General features: G+C 54.1%; 1 protein-coding gene across 2 annotated transcripts in view; it reads left to right on the forward strand.

The window, feature by feature from the left end:
* CRHR1 (corticotropin releasing hormone receptor 1) overlaps positions 1-18,662 on the forward strand; it is a 44,419-nt gene that overhangs the window by 22,227 nt on the left and 3,530 nt on the right. For both annotated transcript variants that reach the window (XM_039846807.1, XM_039846808.1), the window contains exons 3-8: positions 4,691-4,810; positions 9,138-9,223; positions 15,590-15,696; positions 16,280-16,400; positions 16,649-16,802; positions 17,087-17,147. In XM_039846807.1, the coding sequence (XP_039702741.1) occupies positions 4,691-4,810; positions 9,138-9,223; positions 15,590-15,696; positions 16,280-16,400; positions 16,649-16,802; positions 17,087-17,147 (649 nt within the window). The remainder of the gene's footprint in view (positions 1-4,690; positions 4,811-9,137; positions 9,224-15,589; positions 15,697-16,279; positions 16,401-16,648; positions 16,803-17,086; positions 17,148-18,662) is intronic.

The following is an 18,662-nucleotide window of genomic DNA, read 5'->3' on the forward strand; positions in this document are numbered from 1 at the left end:
GACTCAGCAAGGGCTTTTTCAGAGGCAGGTGGGAGCCCTCCATGCTATTTATCCTCTTCCCTCCATTCTCAGGTGTTTGGGGCAATCGGAATGTGGGTGGGTCCCCAAGCATCTGCTCTGTGCACGTGTGGGGAAGGAGGAAGACACAGGGCCAGTTTTATGTGTTACTTTAGTCTACTTGACTCCACCCCCCTCCCCCCAAAAAAGACCCTGAAGGGATCTAGCTGCCCGATGAGCGAGGGGGTGAGCCGATGAGTGAGGGGGTGAGCCATCAAGTGACAGAAATGTCAATACCTCAGACATGCCAACCACACAGCTGCCTCGGGGCCTTTGAACTTAACATTCCCTCTGCCTGGAGCACTTTTCCCTCAGGTATGCACATGGCTCCCTCCCTCACTTCCTTTAGGTCTCTGCTTAAATGTGAATACTTTAGAGACGGACAATTAAAACAGCAGTCTATCTCCTTACTGTGCTTGTTTTTATTTTCATACCATTTCTCACTAGTTAACATGTCTGTCTGTCTGTCTGTCTTTTTGTTTACTATCCCCTCAGTGAAGGCAGGGCATTTATTTGACATATTACTGTATCCCAAGGTCCTAGAAAATGTCAGGTGTTCAGTAAAAACTTGCTGAGTTAAGAGCAAAGTCATTAGTATTCATCCCAGTCTATAACTTAATTGACCAGGAGGGGCGCTGTGGGACAGGAAGCTGTGGGGAGGCGTTAGCTCTTCCTGGCTCAGGGCTGGCAAATTGGCTTGCTATTTGCAAAGCTGGCTTACTCTGGTCCAAACTGCTATCCATCCCGGATCTATGGTATACAGGTGGGAAAATAACCGCCAGGAATGCAGGAGATGCTGGATATTTGTGGTACTGGGGACTGGAGGGGACACTGGCCCAAGAATCAGAGTCCAATAGCCCTGACCTTGAGGTCCTTATAGCCCCCAAGTTGAGTGACACAGAGACTTCCCTTCCCAGGTAGGAGATCTACTCCCTCCCAGCCCCCGGAACATCTGAAATTGTTATTTTTTGTGTACTTCTTCCCCTTTCTCCTGGCTTTTTGTCTGCTTCTCCCTGTTTTAGTTTCAGCCTTTTGTCTTTTTTATTTCCTCCCTCTCCCATCTCTCCTTGCCCGCTTGTCCCCCCTCCCTTCCTTGTCCTCAAAGAGTGGTTGAGTGGATTGAATGAATGGCATGAATTTCATAATGTAAAGTGCTCTTCACACCGCCTGGTATAGAGTAGTGTTCAACAAATGTTAGTTACCCCTACCCCGCAAGTCCCGTAACACCCTTCGGGAGGCCGAGTCTGCAGGATCCCCAGGGGCCCGATGTCTGCTGCGCCGCGGGCTCCAATCCCGTACCCGGGCGGCGAACTGCTGCGGAGGTGGGGCACATGGCGGGAAGCGCTGAGCCTACAAGGCAGTAGGGCGGGGAAGTCCAGTGGGCAGCGCCCACTTGCCCAGAAGATCTCCGGCCTCCTTCACCCCACCCCCGTCCTTCTGCCTCCTCTCTTTCCTAGACCTCTGGGTCCCGCTCCTCTTTCCCTACCCTTCCTTTACCCCTCTTTTCCCTCCCTGCCTCTCCCTGCTCAGCCAGCTCCCTAAAACCACGCAGCCAAACCCCTTATTGAACTTTCTAGCTGGTATTTCCGTGTCTGAGCCCGGCCGCCGCTCCTGATTGGCCCTCGTAACTCTGACCTCGCCCTGTCTGACTCCGCCCCTCCCTCGGATCCTGCCCACTCAGCTCCAGGCCCCGCGCGGTTGCCCTGGCCTGTTATTCTGAAGGGAGGGAGAATTTCGTCTCCTGACCCTTTGCATTTGGTTTCTTGTATTCAGTTCTTGCAGCCTCTCTCTCCCTTTCTTCTCATTTCTCACACAGTCTTTCATTCTCTGCAGGATTTTCTGGGCTTTTAATGTAAAGGTCATGTCTGCGGCAGCATTCTGTCTCACCCCCTCCACGCAGCTGCGGGGTTGAGGTGGGGGAGGGAGGTGACGGGAGAGAGGGAGAGAGGCATGATGACATGGAGAAACCCAGGCTGCGGGGTTGGGTGCAACCAAATGCTGCGAGGGCCAGTTGCCCAGGCTGGGATGAGCCCTGGGCAGGCGTCAAAAGGCTATCGTTTCAAAACTCACTTCTGCCTCTTAATGTCTATGTTTTTGGTTAAGCAGTTTAACTGCTTGGGCCTCAGTTTCCTTATCTGTAAAACAGGAAGAGTTAGCAACCACGTTGGCTGGTGGTGTGAGACCTATAGTAGATGCTATGGAATCCTAATGCGAGCCACAGTCTCGGGGCAAAGAGCAGCCGCCCTGGCCACTCCAACCCCCAAACCTAGACCAGCTATGGGCTGCGGTAGAGCTCTGGGCATTGCCTGGTGCCTGGTTCTCGAGGCCAGGAGAGCCATCTGCTCAGCGGCAGGTCCCTGCCTTGGCTCTGGCCTAGTCCTGGCTGTGGCTGACGCCCAGTCCAGCCCTGTCCTCTGTTCTTTGTGGAAGGGACTCTGAGAAACTGTGCAAGGCTGGAAAGAAAGGGAGAAGGAAGGAAGGGAGAGCAGATGCTACACAGACTAAGAGGGTGTGAGGCAAGTTCTAGGTGCTGCCACACATGACATCACATTTAATCTTCCCAGAGTCTAGCTCAGAGGGTATTGTGAATGAGTGAATCAATGAATGAACAGCCTACTGAAGAAGGTATAATGGTGTCATTAAATCAAATAGTATATGTAAAGCACCTGGCATGTGCCTGGCATGCAATCAGCCCTCAGTAAAAGCTGCTCCCTTCCCTACTTCCTCTTTGTCCCCTCTCCCTTTCTTGGCATGAAATGCGGTGTAATAGAAAGAACACTTGATTTAGAGTCAAAAACACTTTACTCATTGACTCATGACCTTGAGCAAGTCACTTAACTTCCCTGGGTCTCAGTTTTCTCATCTTTAAAAATGGAATAATGACATTGTAGGGTCGATGCAGATCACACAAAAGACATGAAGAGAGGCTTTGAAAAAGCAAAACAGTTCATAATATTACTCCTCCCTCCCCATGGCCTCACGCCTCCGGCTTCTCCCCTCCTTCAGGCTCAGCACTATCAACATGACCCATGACAGATTAAAATCTCAACCTGCTTTCCTCACTCCTCTACCCCAACCATCCCTGTGATGCCGTTCACAGATGCTCTACTGTGGCACAGCGCTAGGGCTTGGCCCACCCCAGCCGCCTGGCCTGCCGTCTACTTGTATCTATTAGGCTCCTGCCTAGATGTCTTTCTCTTTCGGTTAAACCACTTGGCCTCAAGGCCTCTGCCCCTTGAACCCTGATCTGCACGGACACCCTATGAATAGCTTTGATTAGAAAGAAAAAACAGCATTTGTACAAGTGCTGCTCAGTACTGCCCCATGTCCAGCAGAGAAAGGACATCACTCTAACCCAGTGCTGTCTTCTGCGAGACTGGGGACAGACTAAGTTGGGGAGGAGATGGCAGGCAGGCCTCAGCCAGGGCTTGGCAGCTGCTGATACCCAGCACTGAAGAGGCTGCACCCACATTGGTTCACGGCTTTCCCTGGCAGGAAAAGAAGAGGCAGCTTCAGGACGGTTGCCGTGACTCTCCGCAGCCCGACCTTCACTCTTTGGAGAGCAAAAGCCCCCTAACCCTCCAGAGGAAGAGGAATTACTGTGGCTTCAACTCTGTCCTAACACACACACACACACACACACACACACACAGAGTTCAAAAAGCTTTTTAATTAAGGGAAAATATTTGGAAGGGGACTTTGACATCCTCTTTCTAATTCAGCTGTTTATATCTTCTTTCGAGTCACAGGCCCCTTTGAGAATCTAATGAAAGCTATGGTCCTCTTCCCAGGTAAAATGCATGTATAGATCAATTTTTTCATTTAATCGTAGAGTCTCTATGAACCCTTAAAATTTTCAGTGATCTGAGATTAAGAATTTCTGATCAGATCCAACCATTTTATTTTATTATAAAGACACTAAGGCCCAGAGAAAGCAAGTGACTTGCCTATGGTCACACAGCAAATTAGAAGCACAGCTGCGTCTGAAGCCAGGGTCCTAGACTCCTGGTTCAGTGCCCTTTCTGCTCCCCGCGATGGTGTCTCCCTCCCTTTTCTCCCTGTGGCCCCCTTCTCAGCCAGTCCTCTCCTAGGGCACAACATAGACCAGAGCACAACGCATGTTCAGTAAATGTGGTCATCAGGCCAGCTGCAAGGTAGGCCAGCTTCACTGAGCTGGTTCCTTCCTGCAGGGCCAGAGCAGAACGGTTTGGTTCCAGAGACGTATGAGAGGGCCTGGATCAGGAGTTGGCTGGGTGTGTTCCAAGTTGTGAAGTCTAAGATCTCCGGTCTGCACCAAGTGAGGTGCCGAGAGAAGGGTCCTTTGGCTACAGAGCAGGGACCTGAAGCAGGTCCAGCCTTCCTCTAAATGCCGGGCAGGACCTCAGCTTTTAACACCACCTCCTGCTCTCTCTATTCCTGTGCTCTGGAACCCCCTCTGGCTCCCTCGTGCCATAGCATCAAATTCAGATTCCTTACCCTGGTGTCTCCTTGGCATAGGACGAGCTCATCTTTGCACTGAGGTCATTTCTCCTGTTCTGTCCACAATCGGTGTGTGAGTGTGGGACAGTGGGGAGGTGGGTAGGACACGGGAGTGGGGATCCTGCTCTGCCTCACTGGCTGTCTCTGCCCCCAGGACTGCAATGCAATGCATCCGTGGACCTCATTGGTACCTGCTGGCCCCGGAGCCCTGCAGGGCAGCTTGTGGTTCGACCCTGCCCTGCCTATTTCTACGGTGTCCGCTACAACACCACAAGTAAGGGAGCATGTGGAGGGCAGACCATCTTCTGAGAGGTAGCACAGGATGGGGAGAGCTTGAGACTTGTTGGAGGTAGAGGAAATAATAATAATAATAATGACAATACCGATACCTTTTGTGGATACAGCCTCCATTTACCAAAGGCCAGCTCTGCTCTGCAGGGCACTCTGCTCATCGGGCTGATTCTCACAATATCCCTGGAAGACACTATGTATAACTCTATGATGCTAATTATATAACTAAGGCCTCTGAGGCTCAGAGGTTAGGGAACTTGCCCAAGGTCACCAGCTGGTAAGAGGTGAAGCTAGACTTGCATCCAGGTCTGTCTGACACTTTCTTCTGCAGTAAACAGACTGGGTTAGTCGGCTTCAGCCTCCAACATCTCCATGAAGTAGGGCAGGACTTGTCAGAATAGCCCCAACTTTGGGATGAGGACCCTGAGTTCAGAGATCTTATGAAGCCCGCCCAGGGCCCTCCAGCCAGGAGGTAGGGGACTCAGTTCTGGATCCACAGCCAGGGGGCTTGGCCTTGCATTCAGACTCACAGGTGAGGAGTGGGTGGGGAAGGACAGACCTAGGTCTGTTCAGATACTTGATCCTCATATAAACACCTCGCTCCCCTGAGGCCCTGAGCCTCTATCTCCAGGCTTTGCAGCTCCTTGCTATGCCACCTGTCACCCTCAGAATTAATTTGCTCTCCCCTGTCAATGACTCACAGCCTCTGCTTATCAAGAGAGCAGTAGCTGTAGGCCGGGGCCATGACCTGTGCAGGGAGGGGGGGGGCCCCAGGTGGGCCCTCAGGGTCTGGTGGGCCTGAGCTCAGAGCCCCAAGAGGGTACAGAGGGTGACCACAGACACCATATGTTTTACGCCAAGACACGCTGTGTGACCTTTAGCACAATTTTCTCCTCTTATATCCCTCTGGCCCCTGTCTGAGGAGGGAGAAGGTTGGATGGTATGGCTTCTAAGACTTTGTCCACATCAAAACTCCCAAGTTTCTTCTCCTGCCCCTCTCTCCTTTACCAGCTGGACTAATGGGGGTTAGGGTTAGAGGCTGCAGCCAAGCGGGGAGGGCCCTGGGTGGCGTTGGGACGGAGTTCGAACAGCCAAACCATGCGGCTTCACATGTCTGCAACCACAGCCCGGAATCCACAGAAGGAGAAAGATAGGAGGGGTGTGGGGAGGCTATTCCAGCAAGAGGAAGGGCAGAGGGACCTAAGAGAAAAGCATGGGGTGCACAGCGGGCCAGCCTCCAACTTAGGGCCCATTTTACAATTAGGAAATGGAGGCAGGGGGTTGATAATGGCCCAAGGTCACAAAGCTTAGAGGCGGAGCCAAACAGAATCAGAGGCCTCCTGCGGCACCACTCACAGTGCTGTGTGCCGGCAGGAAGGAGGCGGCCCCTCTCCCCCTCAGGCACCAGGTCCCTCAATTCCACCTCCAAAGTGATTCGCATGTTTAACCCTACCTGCCCTCCATCCCCAGTGCCACTGTCCCTGTCCAAGGTACCCAATGCCTAGCCCTTGTTTCGCATCTGACCCCGTCACACCCTTGCTCGGAGTCACCCTTCACAGCTCCCCATTGCCTCCACGGTCAAATCCACACTCCTGAGTGGGGCCAGCCAGGCTCTCTGTGGCTACAGCCCCACCCACCTTTCCAGCCAGCCCTGGCCACCCACAATGAGCTCCCTCTACTCTCATCCCCGAGAGTGACTTGACATTCCCCAAAGTAAATGTTTTCAGACCTCAGTGTCTGGGCGTGTGCTACTCAATGTGCCATCCCCGCTGTGAGTGGAAGCCAGGCTCCGCTCCGTATCTGGCTGAGGAACCCTCGGCCCTCTCTGGGCTTCGGCTGCTCCACCTGCGGGATTGGTAGGAGGTATCCGTGGGGTGCTCTCTTGGCTCCCTCGCTCTTTCCACTGTAATCCCAGGAGAGGAGCTGGGGGTGATGGTCCCTAGATGTGGGGGCAGGGATGACAGAACCCCCTTCCAGTTTTCCAGTGCCAGAATGGTGAGGGGCATGCTCATGCAATCAGTAGCAAGCGAAAACCTGGAGTTGTACCTAATCATTAAAAACTAATTAATTCATTTCCTGATGAGCTGCTGCCAGGACTTCCTCTTAATGCCCTCCCTCGGGCTGTTTCTGATCTTCAAAGGAATGGGAAACATTTCCAAAAATATCCATTTTCCCGTGATTCTCCAGGACTGCTTAGCTCAGCAATCAAAGACAAGGAGGTCGTGTCCTCCTTGGCAATGACTCGTCAGGCCCCACCCCCACCCCTGTCTTCTTTCCTCCCCACCAAAACCTGTCACCTCTGGATGACCTGTTCCAGGGGCTCCAGGATCCCGCCCCACATGTGGGGTGTGAAAGGGGGGCTTGAGCCAAGGGGGTGCCTCCCGTTATCTCCACCAGTACTCCCTTCAATAGGGACAAGTGACACTTTCTGAATCTTATGTAAGGTTATCTAAACACAGCTCCAAGACAATAATAATAAAAATAAGAGCTCACACCACACACCAGGTAGAGCTCCAAGCACTCTGCACATGTTAACTGAAAACGATCACTCAACCATTAGGTAGGAGTTGTTAAGATCATTCCCGTCTTACAGATAAGGAAGCTGACAGGTTGTGGGACTTGCCCAAGGTCACAAGAGTAGTAAGAGGTGGTGCCAGGACTTGAACCCAGGCGCCTAGGTCGTAAGTCATGCTCTTAACACTGCTTTCGTCTGCTCTCATAGGCAAGAACCCCTCCCCCGCACCACCGCCACCCTCACCTCCCATCCTTGTGCCCCTCTACCCAGATCTCTGCCCCACAATCTCTTTCTTTGCAGACATTCTGGAGCAGCCTCTGATCCCAGGCACTTCCAGTCCATGGTGGAGACACTGGGTCCCCTTGTGTCTTACCTCCCCACAAAACTCCCCGAAAATTCTGTCACTAAGTCCTCAACCCTCTGGTAGCTTATCCCTCACTTAGCAATTAGAAGAGAATCAGCAGCATCTTTACCAACTCCGCCGAGATCAGGTCCACTGGCAGGGAAGCTGAGCAGAGCTTTAAAAATTCATTTAGCCTCGTTTCTCCAATGGCATGCTGCACTATGAGCAGGCTCTCGGCAGAGGGTCTGGGGAGCTGGGTTAGAGAGGAGCCTCAGCCTTGCAGCCCTGGAGGCCAAGCTGTGGTTTCCTATCTGGGGGACATAGCAGCATCTCCCCCCCAGTGCCCATCCCATCATCTCCCTGTTGTCCTGATGTTTCAGTGGAGAGGTGACTCCCAGCCTGGATGGCCTTTTGGGGATCAGCCCTTCCTCATACACATGAGGACAGAAGCTCAAGAAGCTGGCTGGCCTAAGTCGCTCAGACAGCAAAACAGCACTGAGCCAGCCCTGGGGCCCTGCCTGTCTCCCATGCAATGCCAGACTCAGGGACTAGGGCTCAGGCAGCTTCCCAGCCTTCCTCCTGCCCGCTGTGACATGAGGGTCAGCAGGAGCCATGGAGAGGCTACAGCAGGAAAGAGGCTCCAGTGGACAAGGCTAAGGACTCAATTCGTTTCCAGCCAGCGCTTCCTGGAGTCAGGGCCAGAATTAACTCAAGGAAACTTTCTCTGTGACATCCCCCAGCACACTCTGCCACCTGTCATTTTCTGTCCCAAGCGACCTCCACCATGGATGTTCTTCCCACATGACCTTCCACCATAAGGTCCGCTGTGGGGAAATGCCTTCACGGGGACCCCCCCCCAACACCGGCCTCGTGAGCCCCACCCCACATGAAACATGGCCATGTGAGGACCGCCCCCCATGGGAAACTCACCACGGATAGTCATCATATGAAACCTTGTCATTTCATTGTGCTACGTGAGCTGTCACCACATACCCTTCCAACATATCATTCCCAGCCTTGTGAGAATTTACTCATCAGATCTCACCAATCTTTTTTGCTGCCACGGAAGATTTGGAAGGGTAGATTTCTCAGAAGGACACCCACCACATAGTCTGCCATCACATAAGGGCTTGCAAGGAAACGGCCCAGTGAGCTGGTCAAGCCTGCCCATGGGACAGTCTGTGGGCATGATCATGCCAGTTTGAGTGGGCAGAACTGTGGCCCCATGGGCAGGTGTTGGAGTCACCACTGTACCCCTGTTGGAGGCCAGTGGACAGAAAGAGGCAGGAAGATGGGAGGAGTATAGAAGCCCCTCTCCCTAGCTTCCCCAGCAATCGGGCGCTTGTGCTGGCCCAGATGGATGGATAGATGGACAGATGAAAGAACAGACAGGTGCCTAGGTTGCTATTTGGGAGACGAACCACAGGTCACTCTGACTCTCCTTTTTTCCAGACAACGGCTACCGGGAATGTCTGACCAATGGCAGCTGGGCCGCCCGTGTGAACTACTCGGAGTGCCAAGAGATCCTCAGTGAGGAGGTGAGGCTGGCCACAAGGCCGCCCGGTTGAGGGGTGGGTCAGGTCCTCAGCCTGGGTTTGTGCCTGCTACATGGCCAGTGGCCAGTCTGGGTCAAGGACCCAGAGGCTGATGTTGAGGCAGGCCCTGGGAGATGGAGCTGATACGATGAGCTGGGTCCTCCTTCCTTCCTTCCTTCCTTCCTTCCTTCCTTCTTCCTTCCTTCCTTCCTTCCTTCCTTCTTCCTTCCTCCTCTCCTCCTCCCCTCCCTCCTCCCTCCCCTCCCTCCCTCCTCCCTCCTTCCCTCCTCCTCCTTGCCCTCCTTCCTTCCTTCCTTCTTTCCTTCCTTCCTTCCCTTCCTTCCTTCTTCTTCCTTCCTTCCTTCCTCCCTTCCTTCCTTCCTTCCTCCCTCCCTTCCTCCCTCCCTCCAGCCAGGGGACCATATCAGAATCAGGGATGAGGGTGAGGGAAGCCGTGCAGTTCGGGAAAGCCCTTGGAGAGCCTTTTAAATATTTCAATGTTTTTGAGAAGATATTGCTTACACATAATACAGAATTCAAAGGTACAGATGGGAATACAGAGAAAGCCTCCCTCCCACCCCATCCCAGCTGCTGAATTCCCTCCCCAGAGACGGCCATTTTGCCACTTTCTTAAGTGTTCTTCCAGAGCTGTTCTCTGCATATGCAAGTCATTACGTACACACATCCTTTTCTGTTTTTGCCCAAACGTTGCTTATTTTACACTCTGTTCAACACCTTGTCTTTTTCACATAATTATCCATCTTGGCTATAGTTCCATATCAGCACATAAAGAACAGCTTCATTTTTTTTTACATTTACATAATATCCTGTCGTGCCGATGCACCATAATTTATTTACCGTCTTTATTCTCTGTCTTTGGTGATTACCAGCAGTGCCACAATGAATAATCCTTGAAGGGTGACATTTGACAGATGCATGGGTAGAGCTATCTTTCTGGTGCTGCTTCTCTGTCCCCCTTGTCCTCTCCCCTGTACCCCTTCAATGGGTGCTGAGGAAGGTTGGGGTCATGGAGCTGGAAGAACCGGTGAGCAGAAAGCCAAGGGCAGACAGGAGGATGTCCAAGCTGTCTGAGGGCTCCAGGCTTCTGTGGTGTGGAATAGAGAGGGGCTGGTCTAGGCAGTTTGGAGAATTCCAGTGCCTAAAAGATCTAAATTGGAAGGGACCATGTACTTGTTCAAATACATGTCCCAGGGCTGCACCCAACAACCAGTGAATTAAACTCTCCAGGGAGGACCTGGGAACCTGCCCCCTGCCGGAGGCGGATGCGGGGAGAACTTCTGACGGGGGAAAAAGTGAGAAACTCTGATCTAGTACAACCCACCTCACCACAGGAAGACTGAGGCCCAGAAAGTGGGTGGGACTCACTCACAGTTACACGGCCAGAGTGAGTCAGAGCCAGGAACCTGAGGCTTTGAGTCCCCGCTCTCCTTTGCCCATTGCCAAGTACTTGGTGTGAAGTAAGGTTGTTGGTGGGAGGACAACTTTCCGCACCTAGCGGCCCACCCAGCCCTCAGTGCTTTGGGTAGCCCCTCCCCCAGGCTGCCTGGCCTCACATCACTGAGCCATTGGGGCTCTGCTGTCCTCTCCCAGAAGCTGCAAAGATAGGGCAAAGCTTAGCCTAAAAGAATGATCGCTCTTCAGTGGTGCTGCTTTGGCAGGGTGAGTTACTTGGGATGCAGGGCGGGAGGCTTCCTGGCATCTCAGATCACAGGCCAGGCCATGTCCACCCCGGGCTGCGGTGGGTGAGTGTGCCTCCCCAGTGACCTGACCTAAGCAAAGATAGCCCCCAGCTTGCTAAGCCCTCACACATGAGCCAATGTGGGGAGTCTTGGGGTTGGGGAAGAGGGTATCCCTCTGGATTAAAGGAGGGAGGAAGGGTTCCAGATCAGAAAACATAGTTGGGCCCGAAAAGATGGACTTGGGTGGGGGTGGAGTGGGCCAGCAGAGCAATCCGCGAAGTGGGGACTCCTTACCCGGTGCACAGGAGAGCAGTGGGAAGACCGGCAATGGGACTCGTGCTCAGGAAGGCAGGTCCGTGCTGTCGGAGACTCTTAAGACCATGGGTGACACCCAGAATGGAGTAGTATGGGGACAGCAAGGCTAAGGCAAGAAGTCTGCAGCCCCCCATCGCACCCACATTGTGCTCTGACCATCCTGCTGGGTCTGCAGAGCCAGAGACGGACGACGTGTCTCCAACTGGATGTATCCGCAGCTGGAGGTCAGGTCGCCAGCGTCCTACCTTAGGACAGAAAACTCCCCCTGACCCCAGAGAAGCAAATGTCTGTCCCCTTCTTGGACATCAGCAAAGCTGGGGCTACCAGCTGCTCCCAGACCCCCTCTCTGCGCCGGAGCCTCCGGAATGTCAGGGGAAGCTCATGGTTCACCCAGATCTCTCCTGCTCTAATTTAAGTACCTTCCATCTAGTTGGCTGATGGGGGACACTCAGCAGCCCCTCTCCCCACCCTCCAACACCCTTAAAAGATTCAAGGGCAGAGGCTGGCTGCTCTCAGCCTTCCCTTCTGCCTACCCCACAGGTCCTACCCCATCTGCCAGAGCAGGGGCTTCTCCCTCTCTCCACTAGTGAGTTAGGGCGGGGCGGGAGCATCGGCTTCTCATCAGTCCTCTCTTTACCAGTATAGCGGGAACTGCATGGGCTTTGGAGGCAGATGGCTTGGGGTTTGGATTCTGGTTCCAACGCATGTGCCATGTGACTCTGGGCAGATAACTTAGCCTCACTAAGTCCCAGCTTCCTTTCTGTCTGCAAAAGGGCCCAGAGTAATACAGTCCGTACCTCCTGGTAGAGGGAGGGTGGTATCTGCCTACGTCTTGGCCTGTGGAGGGCGCTCTTTCATCTGCCACCCCTCTGCCTGTCACCTCACCTGAGGTCAAGGGAGGTTGCAGTGTATGCCTAGAAGGTGGGAGGGTCATTGATGAGGAGATCACAGGTACATGGGCACCCCTTCCTCTGGTTACTGACTAGTTGGGGCTGCCACCCACACAACGTAGTTCACACCGCAGCGCAGTTTACACCCCTACCTGGCTTTGCCACTCACCTCTTTCCCAGGCAGCTCCTGCCAGCCCCGTTGCCTAGCACTTTGGGTAGTCAGTTAATTTAATTAGTGAAAACGCCACCCCCTCTGCCAGCCCCCCAGCCCTTCCAGGCCCCTCCCCACTCATAGGACTCCCCATTTCCTCCCGGAGCTACCATGAAGCAGAAGAGGAGAGTCTCTCATGAACCGAGCAAGTGGTTTGTTTCTCAGCTCTGGGCCCTGGCTGAGCCCTAATTAAGCACCAGCGCCTGGGGCAGCACAGATAATAGACTGGTAGAATGGCTGCCTGGGAAATGGGACTTGAGAGGGTGCCCAGAGGCCAGGCTGGGCAGGACACCTGCCCACAGCCATCACCACCAGAGGACAAGCCCCCAGTTGGGGAGCTTGGCTCGTGCATGGCCCAGCCCTCTGGCATGGCACTGATGCTCCAGGGCCACCCTGCACTGGCCCCCAACCCCCATATCAGCACCCCCCACACACACACACTGTTTCCTCCACTGCAGTGATGCCCTCACTGCCCCAGACTTCCAGTCTCTCAGGACACTTGCACACAGTCTGCTCCCCTCCCCCACATTCTGCTGAGCATCAAGAGCCAGGGACTCTGGGGGCATAGGATTATGGCACCAGGTTCACTGTTCGCATTCAGATTGGCTGGATCAGAGCCCTCTGAAAAGCTTAGGGCTCATCTGGACTTCTAGCTCAAATGAAGATTCCTGACTCAAAGGGCCCAGGGCGGGGTTTAAGATTCTGCGTTTCTTAAGATTTCTGCAATCTCCTAGGCGATGCTGACATTGCTTGTAGGAGCTGGGGGCGGGGTGAGGGAGAAGCTCGGGAAACCCAGGTGGATAGGAAGAGCCTCAGAGGGGGTGTCCAAGGCTGGGGGACTTGGCAGGGACAGTGGGGACCAGGCAGGGAGAACTCATTGCGCCATCCCGAAAAGACATCAGGACAGAAAGTGTGACAGTCCTGCCATTTGGGACAAGGTGAGTCTTGCAGAGAATCTGGTTATAATTGGTTGGTCACTACTTATCGGATTTTGGTCATTAAGGGTACATTGGAGTGGCCTTTGCCCAGTGCCACACTGTGCTACCTTCCTCAGGGTACCTGCCAGTCTTAGGTCTCCAAATAGACGGACAGAGTGCTGGTCAAGTCCCCCAGGGATTGACTGTGTCCATTCAGGCACCCCAGCTCCTTCTGTAGCTAATGGTGGCTTTCACTCAGGAGATCACTGACCCTCTCTCGGGGTGTCATGAAGGTCTCTTGGAGTGTCACTGGGTGTCCCTTAGGATGGTGCTGTTCTCTCTGGGTGTCATCGACCGTCTCTCAGGGTGTTGCTCACCATCTCAAAGTGTGTCTCTGGTCATCTCTTGAATGTGGTTGGCTGTCTTTCCTGGTGATACTGGTCGTCTCTTGGGCTGACGCTGCTGTCTGTGCACAGCCTTCTAGGTCTCTGCACTGGAACCACCCCCCCTCCCAGCTGGCATACTCTTTCTCAGATGGCATAAAGCTAATGTGGCAGCTGAGAGACAGGGCTGGGTCCCAGCCTGAGGGGTCACCCAGAGGCAGCCCCCAGATGATCTGGTCCAATTTTCCCCTTTCAGCCTCGGTGGAGAAAACCCCTTGTGAGCTTTCATCCTCCCTACAGAAGCTCAGGACGGAGAGAATGCCTCTGTTTTCAGTCCCTGCTTGTCCCCCAAGAAATGCACCATGGGGACAGGGAAAGAAGGGTTTTTATGACCAAGCAGAAATGGATTCCGCCTGCTGGCTGGGTGTTTTGGGCTGATTATGCAGCCTCTTCAGCTGGAAAAACAGGGAGAGAAGGAAAGTAAGTCTCAGAAGGCATTTGTGAAAAAGAAAAGCAGTGACATCTGTAAAGCACCTGGCGTAGTGCCCAGCATACAGTAGGTGTTTAATAAATGACTCATCCCACTGCACACCAAGCCACCTAGACACAGGCTGCTATGGGGGCCAGGGCAGGGGCAGCTGATGGCTGGCGCTGGTGAAGGGGCTCCCTGCACACTGGCTCACCTGGTCCACCTGTGACCAAAACTGGGGCATCGCACCATTCCTGGGCTCCCAGACGTTGTTATTACCTGGAGCCTTCGCAGCATGGATTTGTGGAAAATTTAATAAAAGGTAATTAAGTACCAGCTCCAGACAGGCTGGATGTATGCATGGAGTCTCCAGATTTGGCACCTGTGGCCAAGGGCTCAAAGACCCTCCCAATCTGCGTGCCCCTCCTTCCTCTCTCTCTGTCTCTGTCTCTCTCTCTCTCTCTCTCTCTCTTCCCTCCTCCATCACACCTCACTGAGTCTCAACCCCATCAAGCCTGACTGCTAATGCGATTTCCTGTCATGTTCTTGAAAGCCTCTGCCAAGAAAACCAGCCCCTAGAGCAGATCTTCCTGGGCCTCTGGACCTCAGAGGTTCTGCAGTGAGGACACCCCTTCAGAAGCGGTGTGGCGGGGGCTGAGGAGAGCCCAGGGGAGAGCTTGGCTCGGGTGCCTGCTAGATATCCTACTACAGAGGCACGTCCTGTGGGTGGGCGAGTTTGGGTCTCAGGATCCTCATCGGGAAGATGGGTAGGGCTAGACTTGACCCCTTTGGACCATCAGCCTATGAAATGTAATAACATTAAGTAATAACGTTGGGGACTTTGCTATAAGTCCTGGGACAGGATCACTTCAAGCAGACCCCATGGGCCAGGCATAGGACCTGTGAAGCGAGTTATAAAGTCTGAGAGGTTTTATTATTATTATTATTATTATTATTATTATTATTATTAATTATTTCTAATGATTCTGTGGGTGCTAATCCACAGCAACTGTCCCCACCTCGCTGACGGGTGGGCTTCAACTGCAGAGGTGGAATTTAGGGTGCTCGAGAGGACGGCTTCACCCAGGGATGGGTGGAGAAAAGAAGTCTTGGAGGGTCGGTGTCCGTAACCGCCAGGCCGGGGGGTTTGCAGACGTGTGTCATGAAAGCACACCTGTGAGCCTTGCACACGCGTTTGTGCACGCCGAAGAGGGAGCGCTGTGTGATGTGGAGAGTGCAGTTAACTGGTATTTGTCCAACAGCACAGAGCATAAGATTAAGGGACAGACAGGGAAACACCGTCTCAGATCACACCGTGCTGCTCCCGGGCAGTGTGCGACACACAGTAGGGGCTCAGGGAGTAACTGTTGTTAGTATTGCCCACTCTGTCCTGGCCACCCACGGGGGCTGTCCTCACAGGTCCGAATAGATGCAGGGGTGCGGTTGTGTGGGAGCCTCACCTCTACCCCTTTCTCCGGCCTCAGAAGAAGAGCAAGGTGCACTACCATGTCGCTGTCATCATCAACTACCTGGGCCATTGCGTCTCCCTGGTGGCCCTCCTGGTGGCCTTTGTCCTTTTTCTGCGGCTCAGGTGAGAAGGCCCCAGCACTTCCAGGTTTTGAGCAGGACACAGAAGTCAGATGCAGGGGCTGCCGGGAAGGGAGGCCTCCCTGCTCACCTCAGCGGGAGGAAGAGACAGATACAGAGTCCAGGTCTCTTGGAACCTCTGGCAGGGTCACTTCTGTCCCCCTGCCTAGAAACTGCTGGGAGGGAGGGGGAATAGCCAAAGCATCAGAGCTGAAAGCTAGTTGGGAGGTGTCCTGCTGAAGGCCTTTTATGTTTTCTGACCCTCAACCCGGATCTACGGGGAGGGGAAGGGTGCCCACGGGAGAAGAGGCAGCCCCTGGTCCCAGTAAGCAGGCAGCCTCTGGTCCTGAAGCACTGGCTGTGGCAGGCTCTGCCTGGAACTTAGGTCTGGATGGGCCATAGGTAGGATAGAACCCTCGGGGCATCAGGAGGGCCTCTGCTGCCACCTTCTCAGAGTGACTTAGCCAGTCAGCCCCATGCTGAGCCTCAGTTTCCCCACCATACACCTGGGCTGGAGTGACGCTGGTGACCTGTCTGTCATCCTCACTCTCCTTGCTCCCTCATCCACCCTCCCTTGCTGCTCCCAGAAGCATCCGGTGCCTGAGAAACATCATCCACTGGAACCTCATCTCAGCCTTCATCCTGCGCAATGCCACGTGGTTCGTGGTCCAGTTCACCATGAGCCCTGAAGTCCACCAGAGCAATGTGGTGTGTCCTGGAGGGGCAGGCCTGGGGTCAAAGGAGGGGTCCAGGTGGGACTGCCCTGGTGGAGGAGGGGCCGGGGCCGGGGCCAGGCCTCAGGGCGCATAGAACAGGAGCACATCTTGGGGCGGGGGGTGGGGGGTGTGTGTGCCCTGTTCTGCCGAGAGGAGGCCCCTGGCCCAAGGTAGGATGCTGCTGCCACCCTAACCCTGTCCCCTGCCTCACCGTCATCTCTGGTGGGGGTGGGGCGGCAGGGCTGGTGCAGGTTGGTGACAGCTGCCTACAACTACTTCCACGTGACCAACTTCTTCTGGATGTTCGGGGAGGGGTGCTACCTGCACACGGCCATTGTGCTCACCTACTCCACCGACCGGCTGCGCAAGTGGATGTTCATCTGCATTGGCTGGGGTGAGTGGGCCAGTTCCCCTGCCAGCCTGGCTGCCCCCTCCTCACCTCGACTCAGGCTAGCCGGCTGCAGGGCCGGGGTAGGGTGGCGGGGTGCACACCACAGCCCTCTGCGCCTACAGGAGGCGGTGGGAGTATCTTGAAGGAAGCACATTGGACGAGTGGGTCCGAGCTCTCCCCTGGGAACCCCTGCCTGCCTCTAGGTTCTGGGCTGCACTGGGGTCCTCCAGGCCCTGCACCCCCCAGACCCCGTTGATGGGCTCTGTGACAGCCGGTCTCTCCCCCAGGTGTGCCTTTCCCCATCATCGTGGCCTGGGCCATCGGGAAACTGTACTACGACAACGAGAAGTAAGTCGCCTCCTTCCCCTCACTGCCCTCAGGGCCTCTTGAACCCCGAGGTCCAGGCTTTCAAGCCCAGCTGTGCCTGACACTCCCCAAGCACCTTCTGCCACATCACCTTCGCTGTTAGGGACACAGTTTCTTCATCTACAAAGGGAGGATGCGGGCGGCTCGACTAATCCAAGGCTCTCTCGCAGCGCTCTGCCTGAGGAGGGGCTGGACAGGCGGCTCTCACAACAGGCAGAGCCCCGTGAGGGTTACCAGGCTGCCCAGGTTCTGAATCATGGCTCTGTCATTGAATAGCTATACAACCTTGGGCCCATTACTGCAGTGTGCCTCGGTTTACTCAACTACGAACGGGCATCCTAATAATAGTCTCTCTATCAGAGAGTGGTTGTGGGTGAGTATTTAGGATAGTAAGCATTTAGGATAGTGTCTGGCACATAGTAAATGCTATATAAATGTTTTCTATTACTTTTAAGATTCAAAAGATTCCATGGACTTAATAGAAATTGTTCCAGACAATCTCAGAGACTCCTTCCAGCTCTGAAGTCCTGAGGTGCCTTATTAAATGGACTCAGGTGTTCCCAGCTGCCTTTGAAACCTAGACGTCTGCTGCAGTGGTTCTTAGCCTTGGAGAACATCGGAGTCCCCCAGCAAGCTCTAGGGAGGTCTGGAGAGTGGGCCGGGACGGGGACTGATGCTCAGGCTTGACCTCCATAAGCCATGTAATGTTTGATGGTTTCGATGTCGTTGGTCTGGAGTGTGTGACCTGGGCACTGGGATATTTTTTTTAACCGCCCACGTGATTTTACCATGCACCTGAGATTGAGAACCACTGAGAGAGAGGGGCAGAAAAGAGGACACACACAGGGGACTGCCAGGGTCTTCTCTGCCAAAGCGTTCTCAGGAACACCGGTCTGACCAGGGTTCCAGGCGGCCTCCATCACAGTGACGATTCCTCCCCACTATCATAGAGAGGAAGGTGCCCACTACCACCTCACGGGGCTGGGCAAAGAGCCTGAAAAATTATGTTCATATTACGAAGGCAAGATCCTTTCGGACTCTGGCTAGCTGGCTCTCTCTACCTTTGCACAGCTGGTGAGGTGGGGACCTGGGCTAGGAGGGGGAGCCAGCTGACAGACACAACTGGGGGCCTGGGTCCCGGAGCAAGAGCATCATAAACCCTGGGCGATGGTGCCTGGGCCTCCAGGAATGCAGGCGTGGGTGTGAGAACAGGGGAGGAGAGAAAGAACAGGTTTCCCAAAGCTGCCCAGTGTGTATGTCTGTATACATCCCGGAGGGAAAAGGGTGCCTGAGCAGGAGAAGTCCCTCTGTATGACTCTGGAGCCCCACCTTGTGGCAAGATGCTGACACTGCAGCAGAAGGGAGCCAGGTGTGAGACATGGAATCGAACTTGAGACCCAAGACCAAGGACTGGAGTGGGCCTCAGACAGCTCACATTTGGTCTGCACAGTGTTTTTTAAAAACTTAAATTTGTTGCCAGTCTTTAAAAAATCAAGA

Source organism: Pteropus medius, unplaced genomic scaffold (assembly GCF_902729225.1).
Source record: "Pteropus medius unplaced genomic scaffold, Ma_sr-lr_union100, whole genome shotgun sequence".
In the NCBI taxonomy this organism is placed as follows: domain Eukaryota; kingdom Metazoa; phylum Chordata; class Mammalia; order Chiroptera; family Pteropodidae; genus Pteropus; species Pteropus medius.